The 12970-nt window shown below is 38.3% G+C and overlaps 1 protein-coding gene across 1 annotated transcript; it reads right to left on the reverse strand.

The window, feature by feature from the left end:
• Positions 1–1163: 1163 nt before the first annotated feature.
• LOC122871085 (tetraspanin-8-like) lies at positions 1164–10029 on the reverse strand. The gene is made up of 9 exons (XM_044185687.1): positions 9808–10029; positions 8524–8589; positions 7086–7202; positions 6893–6967; positions 5770–5865; positions 5259–5351; positions 4786–4857; positions 4142–4225; positions 1164–2210 (listed from the first exon to the last, which is right to left on the reverse strand). Exons 1-9 carry the CDS (start codon positions 9865–9867, stop codon positions 2085–2087), a joined length of 789 nt encoding a protein of 262 aa, XP_044041622.1. The 5' UTR covers positions 9868–10029; the 3' UTR covers positions 1164–2084.
• Between the last annotated feature and the right edge of the window lie 2941 nt (positions 10030–12970).

Below are 12970 nucleotides of genomic sequence, written 5' to 3' on the forward strand. Positions count from 1 at the left end.
ATATATATATATATATATAAAAGTAGTGGAGTGGAAAGAAAAAAGTATAACGTAGCATCAAATAGAAATACTAAAGTACCTCAAAATTGTACTTTAGTACTGTGCCTGAGTTGGCCTAAATGTTCTTGCACTCCAACACTTGTGATACTTTAAGTACATTTAGCTGATTTCTAATACTTTTAATTAAAGGTGGGGCATGCGATTCTGGAGAAATCCAGTACCATGATATAGAGCGAACAACGACACAGCAAGTAATATAACTAACATTAGCTAGGTTGTAGGTTAACAAACTGTTGCTACAGTTGTTGCTGAGAAGCTAACAGCCAGAGAGGAGGAGCCAGCACAGCAGCTCCAGACAGCGATACTCACAACTCTCCTGCTGCTATATCACAACAACAGCATATCTTAGCAAATAATTACATATCAAACCAGAAAGTAAGCTGAATGTCTGTGGGCAAGTCATTAAACGTTACCAACCTGATTTCATCATTACTTATTTTAACATGGATATGTATCACTCAACATGTCTTTTGATGACAATATATTTAGCCACATTTATGTTTAAAAAAATGTCCTGATGTTTACTTTTTGTGGTGTATTTCAAATATCCAAACCAATGAGAAGGCATACAAAAATAATCAATATAAATATTGCAGTTGTTACATTTTTTGTCTGATGCCAGTGAGGTTACACAGTTGACACCATATTGGGAGGTGGAGGACAATGATAAAGTGCCTGAACTTTCATGTAGGCTACATTCTCCTTCTTTTATACAGGGGATTAGGGAGTGACAGGAGGCTGGTACACAGCAATTCTGAAGAAGAAGAGACTGGTTTTTATATGAATTTGGATTTGCACCCAAAACATATAAAATACATATAAAATACATATAAATACATATAAACATATAAAAAAATTGAGAATGACTTCCGGATGGGAGCCGAAACGTCTTGATTCTGAAAACAGTGTCCAGATGACTACGACTGAAACCTTTTCTACGATAGAACACTCCTGGACGAATGAGGGACTACACCGTCTTATATAAAATACAGTTTATTACTTCCCTGTTACCTGTATTCCTGTCTCCAATGTGTACCAATGACATCCTATTAGAGATGAAAGTATTAACGCCAAAATATAATATATGCATGACTATAAAAGTGTGCAAGTACTCCAGTAGCTTCTTTAATTAAAATGTCACTGAAAAGTTGGAAAAACTTTTTAAAAAACAACAACCAAAGTTTACATAAAGTTCGGCATAATATGATACAGAAGATTTCAGAAAATCTACAAAAATAGACATTCTTAATTAAAGCTCTAATACATCCAGAACGTAAATATTTCTGCACTCATATTTTCAACAGTGCTTTTATTTTGGGAACCACATTTTCTTTAACCATCTTATCTGAATTATTTACTCTATTCCTTACATCTTGGATCAAATGTGCTAAATTACGATACTAATCTGGGATGAAAATACCACTGGCGAGTTCAAATGTGATCGTTGGTTAACACACTTCACTTCTTATTTGAACTGTTTGTTGCCCATTGAAGACAGTGGAAGGAAATGTGCTCATTTACAGCGCAACAGAATAACTGTATATCCCACCTCTCTTACGTAGCAGAAGGGTGTAGGAGAAGCAAATCTTTCCAAAAAATTATTATTATTATTCTGTAACTGGACTCAGACTTGGCATGCAGCTTATGTATCTTAGTTTTCATCATCTTCTTTGATTGTCACAAAGAAATGAGAATACACTTTCACAGTATTTTCAGAACCAACAATTTTCCCTTTGTAAGACAAAAAAACATACATCTTCAGGGGTGACAAAAATGAACAAAGGCTTAAAGAGCCAAAAAAAAAAAAACTACCCAAAAATAAATTGAAGAAAGAAAGAAAAATCCACTTGTTTTTCATGCAACTTCACTTGTTGGATGCAACTTCTGATATATTCAGGTATCATAAATGCACTATGGATCCTTGTAGCAATCCCATTGTTCCCAATGTTTTTCTCAACTGCTAAATATGCTGACACGATGACCTCCACCATTGTGAACAGCAGCCAAAAATAAAAACTAAGAAATCAGGTGTACTCTGCAAGAACGGTGTAGTTGCCTGCTTTTGCCTCTGGACTGTAGACCACTGTAGGGGTATCTTCCTTCCGACTCAGCCGACACAAGATGGCAATACACAACACTACTGACAATACCTAAAGGACAGTGAAACAGAGATGGTTGTTTATTTCCTTTTCATCTTTTTTGTTTCATCCTATGCCATGCATTGTTTTGAATAGAGCTGCAATTTTATAAAGAGACTGAGGGGGGCAGAAAAGACAAAGCAGAAGCAGTGACAGATGGGCGTCTTTCACTGAAGACATGTTGACACTTCACAGCAGGAAAAGAACCGGTGTAAATAATTAAATGAATGAAGGCTGATTTCCATTTAGCTACGGAGCCATCATTAATGTTATTGGTAACACCTGGGCTTTGCCTGCTGTGAGATAGACTAAGCTACACTGACTTGCATTAGAGAGAGTTTTATTTTAAGTCCAAGTCTTGAGACACAGACAGTCCATCAGAGCACAACTGAATCTGACTTAGGGACTATAGGGGGAGGGTTATGTGTTCTTTTGGCTGAAGGGAGGGTAGTCAGAAAGTTTTGGAAGAGCAGATTCACCCCACATTTATATTTTATTTCTTTTTTTTGCAGTAGCATCTGCAGGAATTCCTTTCAGGTTACATTTACCAATAACCTTCATCAATAAGATAGGGCAGTCTGTATACCACCTGAGGGCCGAAACTTGAGGTGAGATTATTTTGTCAGTTTCTGAGGTCAAGAATGAACTTCAAACCTCCACTTTTAAGCCTTAATGGAAGAGAAGTTCTTTAAGTGCTCAGAAAACAATGAAAATTTGAAAATCTACCATGGACGCTGGAAGTCAGTCACAGTTGGGGGTGCTGAGAAAAAATCAGTCTATATAATGATGCGATACTAAATGCTGCGCAACATTCACGGTTTTTGCATTAATTTGAATGGTCAGGATAATTTATATCTAATAATATTAACATTTCACACCAATTTCACAACGTTTTACCCAACAGCAGACAGCAAACTTACTGTAGGTGAAAGCAGCCACAGCAACTATACAGACAACAACACTGAAGTCAAGCATGAAAGCTGCAAGGAGATGATGAGCGAGTGAGATGAAAGGCAAAAGATGTGGCCTATGACCAGGATACAGTCATTTCATATAGGAGACAAGCGTGTGTGCGGATACCCAAGCGCATTCAACCAGCGTTGGACCCGTCCATGTGAGACAGCCCTCACTCTGTCACTGTCAGCAGAGACTCCAGTCTGCAGTGTAGTTCGTACATGTCACTGATAAGCCTGATAACTATACAGAGTTACAATCAAGCGCTATAACCAAATCACACATCCTATTGTACAGTGTCACTGTACAGCAGCAGTAATACAATTACAGTTCACTCACATAATCCAGCTGTAGCTGACCTGACTGAACTCTCTCCAGGAGTCTGTCTGATAGGATGTTAAGTGCCCCGATGTCTTTAGTTACTTTGATTCAGTTGAAAAACTCTAAACTCTCCAAAACAGCTTAATGTGTTTGTGAGCAATAGAAAAGCACAGTTTGCAGGAGCTATTATAAATACACAAAAATATTAACAGATAAAAAACAAAGTGAAACCTCTTTCCGCCACAAATAGCGTTGTACTACATCTATATATCCCAGTAAAAATGGGAAAACATAAGCTTAAACTTTCGTATTATCTGATGGATTTTATTATGCCAGATTTGAGGGGGTGCTGCAGCCCCCTCAGCACCCCTACTTCCCATGTTCATGACATCAAACTCATCAATATAAACAAATTTTAACAGCTGTGAATTATGGTGAATAAGGGCTTTAAAGTCAAGTGGTTCACTTAAAAGAAGAAAAGGGTGAAATGGAGGTTTTGTATTAAGAATGAACGTCATGATGACCATTAGTGCATGTTGTGAGGCTCAGCTCTCAGCTTAAGTGCAGGTGGATAAACACAGAATAAGTGATAGTGAAGTTGAGTAGATAAACAGTGAGGCAGGTAGGTGGGCAATCGTGATAGACACATATAGCCTGACAGTACATACCCAGAGTAATATGACTCCCAGCAATACGCCCAATGTAGCATTTATGGCATTCACCACATGTGCAATCAAGTATGGAAGGCATGGCTGAAACAGGAGAGTGGATCAATCAATGTAATGTTTCATACAGCGTCTTCACTGTAAAACATGTTTGTAGTTACAACTAATAAGAGTTCAGGCAGATTCCACAAGAGAGACAAACAGACAAACAGACTAACAAATGTTGCAGTTTGTGAGAGCTGGTTCAGTTCCTAGTTGGCTTTCTGTTTGATGTCAGAGGAAAACTGCAAGAGGAAAATAGAGAAATGCTATGGAATATGACTTTCACACTTGACCCTTTTCAGATTTTTTGCTCAAAATTGATTTAAAGTCGGTCCTGTTTCAAGATGAGGACATGTGCCTTTTGCTTTATTTAGGGGATTCATTCCAAAATAGTGTAAAACTTTTATTTAAACATAAAAAAAATCTTTATGAGAAATCAATGTTTTTTTTTAATAGCTGTCTAATGAAATTCAACAATTGTACTGTTGTATACTAGAGTATATTCACACACTGTGGCATCAATTAACACAGTAACAGTTTATGCAGTTTTCACATCAACCTGTAAATGTAGAAACGAACATGTGAATTATAATGTTTTTTATTACCTCTTTATAAATCATGATGGGTTCGTCATTGACCACATGCTCAAACAGACTGCTGTTTCTTGGAGCTGCCACCTAGAATACACAGACATGAATCATTAGCTGAATGACTAATGAATGGTAACTACTGCACCTGTAGAGGAAAACAACAGTATTTTAGTCTGGACCAAAATGGCTGACCGTCCGATATTGCCATCCATAATGCCATTCTGCATGCATGGCTAAAAATGTCAAACTGATGAAGGTGGGGTGGGGTGGGGTTTGGATTTGTCTTTTGGGAGGGCTTGGGGTCCCTTACATTAAAGGGGGGGAAAGTTCTACCTTACATATACAAGGCTTTTTTTTCTCTCCATCTTAACTTTAATTGATCCACAATGATATACAGTATTCTTCGAGTTTCACCAATGCGTACTATATATCAATGGGTCTTGGTACACAAGAGTTTGGTACAGAAATTGAGTAGCTTTTACACTCACACATGGATTAGTGGACTCTTCGGTGCACAGGCAGGATTCTGAGATGTTGTAGCCCCAATCCAGGTAGCCCTGATCCAGTCCACAACACTGCCACTGAGAAGGAAGACGGAAGGAAGAGGAGAAAATGAGAAAACACAGAGACTTTGTAACTGCAAAGCAAATCCTGACCCCACCTCCCGATTCCCCGCTATTAATCTATTCAACTTATTTCACGAGCTGCGTCTGATTTGTGCTACTGAAAATTGTGTTGGTCACACCTCTGTGCGTTTGTGCCAGGAGGCTGTGCTTGCACCCTTTTCAGGAAAATACTTGTCCATTCCTTTGTCATCAGCAGATAAGATTACTTATATGTTGTTGGTGGTGTGTGTATGTTTGTGCTTTAAGTTTTTATTGGTTTATCACTTTCTAAAGCACTTGAAACTGCTTCTGTGTGAGATTATGCTATGAAAATAAGCTTGAACTTGAACATGAACGCATTCACACACTCACACACCCACACACGGTTACCTACTTCCATCTGTACTTTGTCGAGGCTGTCTATAGCATTCTCACTAGCATTAGCCAGCGGCAGCATGTGCAGGTATTGCATCTTCAGTTCATTAGCCACCTGCACAACAAAACAAAGTAATGTAAAAATTAGATAACTAGCAATTTAAAATTGTAACTTTTTTGGAGGTGCATTTGTCATTCACAAAATGCATTCGGTCAAACCAAAAATGACCAGCAGCCATGTTTTTGTTGGAACTGAAGTCGTCCACATTGTTTTACAGTTTTACAGTTATTAAAATCTAAATTTGGAAGGTGTCTGCAGTTCATCTTTTGAGTTTGTGAACACTCACCCCACTTATGTTATGATTTCAACTGACTGTTGGCTAAGCCCTGCCGCCAAACAGAGATTATCCAATCATATTAGCAATTGTAACTAGGTTTGGCAGGTATGTCAAGCTCTAGATTTCGCCACTTGCAGAAACAGTATCTACCAGTACAGCGATATTTGGCTATCTACAGAGCTTGGAGCGAGGTGTCTTATTTATTGCCTTTCTCATTTGTGAATGTGTAGAGGAATCTTCAAACATTCAGACATATTTAAGACCATTTTACAGGCTTTTCCTTTTAAAACTAATCAGCTAGAAACTGAAAGTGCCCAGAGTTTCAGCCTTAGCACTTGCTTTCTAGCTAGCTACAGCTGATCAACAGTCGTCATTTTAGCCAACAAAATCTACGTCTTCAGCTAGAAACGAGAAGTCTGCTTTTGTTTACTTCTTGTTACCCATTGTTTCAAAAATAACTACCAATTTCAAGGGGTAAATCTGCCACTGTCATTAATGAAAACCACATATGTGCCATGCGAGAATGGAAAGCTTGACAGGCGTAGCAACAGTAACAATAAGTAGGGTGGCGTTTAGCCAACTGTCAATTGATCTTTGCTCCTGGTAGCACGCTAAAGTACTTAGACTTAAAATAAAATCAATAACTAGAGCCTTTTCCTGTTTATGTTTCTGTATTAGTTTCACCAGTAATGTGGTTTTGATGCAGCACACTAGCTCATATAGTGTATATGAGTCCTTGTATGTGGAAATTTGTAGAGGGTCTAAAAGAAACATCACAAAAGGTCAACACATTTTGTAATATACCTGTGGTCGTGAAGCCACTCCTCCAATATTACATGCAATCATGAACAGACTGTTCAGGATCATTCCAACTGCAAACTGAGACACACACAATCAAGATTTAGGAGTTTGTTATACTTTATAGTTGCTTATTACTACTACTACAGGGACTACTATACTACTAATAACAACACAGATGTTGTTTTTATTTACCCACCACTATTAACGCCCACTGCTTCTTTTTGCAGGCACCATACAGACCAGTGATGGCCAAGAGCAGAGTTATGATTGATATACCATACAAGACACGTAGGCCTGTGATCATCTGATCTATCTGTGGAGAAAACAAACAGAGAACCAGGTCAGCAGTTGTCAGTGAACAGGGAAAAAACTGAGTTCAAAGCCTTGCGTCAGCATGCATGGTCACTGCTGAAGTGTCCGAATTCTTGTCTTTAGTTCATGCAGCTTATAGTGAGGTCAGTGTAGGCAGTTTTTACAGACTGTAACTGGACTATTCTGAATGTCAAGGTGAATTTAGGCAAACATCTACACAGAGTAGTATCATTCCAGTACTATCACCGTACTTATTGTTTGAACTTTGAACATGTAAATACTGAACTCATTATTCATTGGAAGACAGCAAGAATTGAGCTCAATTACCACTGTCAGGTTTTATGTGTACACGAGTCAACTTCTGTGAGGAGATGCTGCAAAAGATTTCATCGATAACATGTACTTATATCATTCATTTGTTGCCTGGTAGTGTTAAAGGCACTACTGCAAAGTATTTACATGCCTCAAAGATTTCTGTTGATCGTTTCTAGAAAGATAGATGGCTTTAGAGGAAACAGTTGGGCTTTCATAAGCAAGACTACAACTAGAGTATGGTTTTGTTGAGGGGAGATGACGACTAGTTGCAGCCTTACCTTCTTCTATCTTGTGAACTGGAATAGTACATTGTATAAACCTATGGTCAAAGTGCACTCAAAGTTGGACTTTAACCCTTTCTTTTTTAGTGTTGAGTGTGTGTTTGGAGTTGTGTGGAGTTGTTGAGGAAAATAAGAATAAAGCTTTCAATAGGAAAAAAAAGGATTTCAGCTGGAGTGACTTTTTTAATGAGGTTTTACAAGTTACTATTCAGTCAGAGAGTTTGCCATTACGTCTATGCACACAGCGCTAAAAAGCAGCAATACGAATCCGAAAGAAAATGAGAAGGAGCTAACTTTACGCATACAAAACAATATTTATTAGTTAAAGTTTACACTTTTAATTGAATTATGCATAATTCACATTTTTGCTGATTGTTTTCAAATGCAGGCTGTACTTTTTTAGCTATGAATGTATTTTACAGGTAGCCATTTGTTTCCATTAATTTCTGTACAGTATTAAAATCATTTAGCAGACACTTGAAACTTGCTTAGTTGTTTTATTTGTCTGCTAATGCCTGGAACGGCAGAAATTTCCTAAAATACAGTAACATGGTTTGCAAAATGGTAGAGAATACATTGTGGTATGCTAAAACATGCAAAACCACTGACACGATCCCTTAAGTTGTATGTGAATTTAATAGATACATCGATCAATATACAGATCAATAGACAGATAGATAGATACTGCTTTATGTGTGTTTTTTAAACTGTAAATGCATGTGGTACCTCTTCATCTTCGTGGAAGTATCCGTGGCTAAACAGAGTGAAAGCCAACAGCAGGGCACTCAGGATCTGCAACAGCAGCAATACACTTCATGATTCATTACTCCCAGGGCTGCGACTAACGATTGGTATTATCCACCAATCTGCTGGTGCTGTCACAGGCTCAATACCACTGTTTGTGAAGCATTACAAAGTGTGTTTTGGCTGTAAGAGCTCTGGGACAAATCATGAAGAAGAGCGTGTTGCTCACACAGCATGTAAAGAAAATCAAATTGTGTTATGAATCTATAAATACTAAACAACAGGGAGGCAACCATCAGCCTGACAGAACAACGGTGACAGTTATAAAATACCTGGAGGGAAACACAAACAAGCAAAACCACATGTTGCGCAATCCAGTTCCCATGTACTGTAATGTAAAAATGAAGAAGGAGAATATTAAGAACTTAATAAAAGGTTTTTAAATCAATGTGCACATTCTGATTTTTTACTTTTCGTGTTCTAGTTTAGTTTTTACTTTTGGTATTAAAGCTGGGGTTGTTACACAATCCAAGAATATCTTTAAGATTAGTGCTACAAATACAGCAGAGTGAAAGGATTTATCAAATAATTACTTAATCAATCAACAGAAGCAGCTACTTTAATAATCGATAACTTTGAAGTAATTTTTCATGAAAAAATGCCAAACATTCTAATTTCTGCTTCTCAGTTTTGAGGATTTCCTCCTTTTCCTTGTACTGTATGTGATAGTAAACTGAGTATCTATGGGTTTGGGCATTTCACCATCTTCTGACATTTTATATAGACCAAACAATGAGTCAGTTAATTAAGAAAATAATCAGTGGTGACAATAATCGTTAGTTGCAGGCTTGCTGTGAAATACTGTGAAAACATTATAGTTAGAACATTACAATAAAGTGTAACTGGTTTACTGGTAGCTCATAACATTGAGTAAGCAATCATATGCACATATGCCAAGTTTCCTGTTACAACACCATCATGTCCATTTTCCTTTCATCCACTGCGGAGTTCTCTCTCTCCCCGAAATCTTTATTCCAATAAGTTTTGATTTTCAAATTAAACTGTTCCGTTTTACTTTTAACCATTTACAATTCATCTCCAATTGGCTTTAGCTGCAGTGCCAATGGCAACAATTAAGGCACAGTAAGACATTTCTTGAAAAAGTTGCACTGAATTGAACCATTCGACGGAAAATGCGAGGAATAATCTCTGCACTTACAAACCCTTAGCTCTGGTTTTATCTAGCAGCAACAGAAAAATACTTACCGCGATCACACTTATCACGATAATGTAACTCCGTTTCAACCACACGTTCACTCTCCCCATTTTGTTTCGCTTGACCTCGCGAAAATATCGTCGATATATTGAATGCAGTTTAAAGCTTTCCTATTCAATATAACCGCATGCTATAGAGAGAAAGAGATGAGCCTGATTTTAATAAAGAGAAATTTCGCAACTTGGTGTTTATAACTGGGCACAGAGAGGGAGGGAGCCCCCCATCATGACGGTGATAAGCCCTCCTCATCTGGAAATGGTATGTGTGTGGGTGGAGCTGGAGCGGTGAGGGGGGATGATTTTTGTACAGATATACATATTGTTCAGAAATGTTTGAAAAAGTGATTCTAAAAATGTTTTTCCTCATTTAGGGGAACCTTGTAGCTCTGGTCTGTAGCCCCACATCTGCTGCTCAGTGGGCTGGACCTCAGGCCTTCAATACCACAATGAAGACCAGACAGAGAAAGACACTGAGAGGAAGACAGATGATGAAGAAAACAGAGCTCTCAAATGGAGCTGAAAGAAAGTAGAAACATGACTTCAAAATCTTTTTCTTCTTTTGTGTGTGAGTGTGTGTGTGTTCCTATGACTGAACTTGCCTTCCGTTAAATTCCCCATAAAGCACTTTTTGTCTGCTGTTGTGTTGTCCTTTGTTGACGAACAAAGGAACTAGTGAGAGGCTGCATCACATGACTTCTCATCAGAGTCCACACACATACGAACACACACTCACACCATCTATCTGTCTATCTATCTATCTATCTACAACTCACACACACTCACCCACACAGACACAGATGCACATTGCTGCAATATTATTGGTCCCTGGAGTTCCTCCAAAAAACTTTCCACTGTTGAAGCAGATCCAGAGTGGAGCATTTCCTGCTGGAGCCTAGAAACATCTGGAGAGCATTTTGAACACACACACACAAACACAAATGCAGACATACATATACACACACATACATTCAGCTTTCTTAGTGTCCCATGCTTCCAAATGTTTCAGTCAACTTCACCAGCACACATCCACAAAATCTTTGGCACACAGGCATGTACGATGGCATGCGCTCACACATCTGTAGGACATGAATGCACAGAGGCATGCTGTGGCGCAGAGGACGTCGGTGGGCGGAAAGGGCCAATAACCCCTTAACTTTACTGGAAGTGCCTGGCTGGACCAGTTCTCTTCTCTAGAGCTAAAGGTTGCACAGTTTGATTCTTATGGAGCAGCATTTTGAGAATATACATGAATACTGTAAATATTAGAGTGAAGGATGACGTAGATGAATGTGTCATGAGAGAATGTTGTTGATCATTGCGAGAAAAGGCCTCCGCTGCAGATGATCTTCAATGAATTTCTTTTAGTTTACTACAGAAAGCCCTCCCCTGCACTGGTGTCCAGAAAAACTCATTACTGTGTGTTTGACTGAGTAAACACCAGAACATCCACTTTCCGTGTTTGAATAATAAAGTCCTAAATATATCACTCCCTGAAAATGAAACCTAGTGTGCTTAAACAAGGTCTCACAGTGACTTTTAGTGGTTATTTTGCTGCTCTATCTTGAAATTGAATGAAAAAACACTTGACATTCCTCGTATTACTTTTTTTCACTTCTCTGTATACCCATGTTCCCATGAACAGTTACGACTTCTCCTTCTCCTATTCCTATACTGTCAAATAATGACAGTAAAAATGTTTTGTCACAAAGTATCTGCACACATAAAGTTTTTGTAGCAGATCTAAATGGAGGGTCTTTAACATGAAAGAAAAGAGAACGGTGTCAGAGATCAGTGTGTTGCAACACTGCTTTGGCAATACACTACACTACACAATAGCTAATATACTGGACGAGAAAATCATCAAGCGGAGTACTGATCAGCCTCTGACAAGAAGTTTAATAATGTCTTCTGTGGCTCTGGAGAACTTTGTAGAACTTTAACAATAACATGCAACAAAATCAATCTACAGCATTAAACTGAGAGGAAGTTCATCCTCTAAGTAAACATCCAATTGGCTTCACATTGTTTCAGCAGACTTTTCTGCTCCACCTCAGTGTAAAAATTTAAATTATAATTTAATATTTTCTAATTTGTAGTCACCTTTTAATGCTCTTTGTATCTGCTTACTCATGGACCTACAGTATAGATTAAACAAACAAGATATAATGTGTTAATTAGTGAGCTTTAGAGGTGCTGGCTAGCTGTTTCCCCCTGTTTCCGGTCTTTACGCTAAGAAAAGCTAAGCTGCGGCTGCTGGCTTAATATTTACTGTATTGACATGAGAGTGGTATCAATCTTCTCGTCTAACTCTGGGCAAGACAGCCAATAAACATATTTCCCAAAATGTCAAACTATTCTGTTAACATATATCTTTATGGGATATGTGTGTATGTGTTTGAACTTAAGTATTTGTATGTGCTGCATTTCTGAGATAGATAAGGGGATAAGCATTTTGTTTTTTTCACCAACTCCCATTGTTTTTGAATACTTTAGGTCCTGTGGGGGACATTAGCACTGTTGATACTCACACAGCTGTGTGTTGACTCTGAATCGCTGTGAGGGATTCTTCAACAGTCAGATAAAATTCACTTACCTCACTATCATTGAAGCATGGCATTTCAGGACCTCATTGTTAAATACCAACAAAAATATCCCAAGTGTGAGAAGCTTGGTGCAAGTATCATAGTGTTTATAGCGATCTGGCCAAAATTCTCAGCAGATGTAAGATGTAATCCCCCTCCCCCCACACACACACACACACTCTCTGAAAGCAGCAGCACCATATTAGAAACACATCACTATAAATATGATCAGCGTGCAGTTTGGAGTCGTGGCTCCAAGGTTTGCAGGAAGTTATGTAACTAATCTGGATCGACAGCCTAGATTTCAACAACAGTTAGTAAAGGGACCTTCACTCTGGAGAAATATGCTCTCATTCTTTTTCATTCCAGTCACGACTCTGGCTTAAGTTTTTTGTACATGTTACAGATGACCTATTGCCTTCTTGGGTAGTCCCGAGAGCTGAGCGATGGCATGGTCTAATCCACTGGTTATTAGTGTATGTGTTTATCTTGAAAGTTACAGTGCATTCCTCATATGTTGCTCAAAACTCCCCAGACAAGTAATCAGTCTTTCTTTTGGGGAGTCTGTGGTC

The sequence above is a fragment of the Siniperca chuatsi genome, linkage group LG23 (assembly GCF_020085105.1).
Source record: "Siniperca chuatsi isolate FFG_IHB_CAS linkage group LG23, ASM2008510v1, whole genome shotgun sequence".
Classification (NCBI taxonomy): Eukaryota; Metazoa; Chordata; class Actinopteri; order Centrarchiformes; family Sinipercidae; genus Siniperca; species Siniperca chuatsi.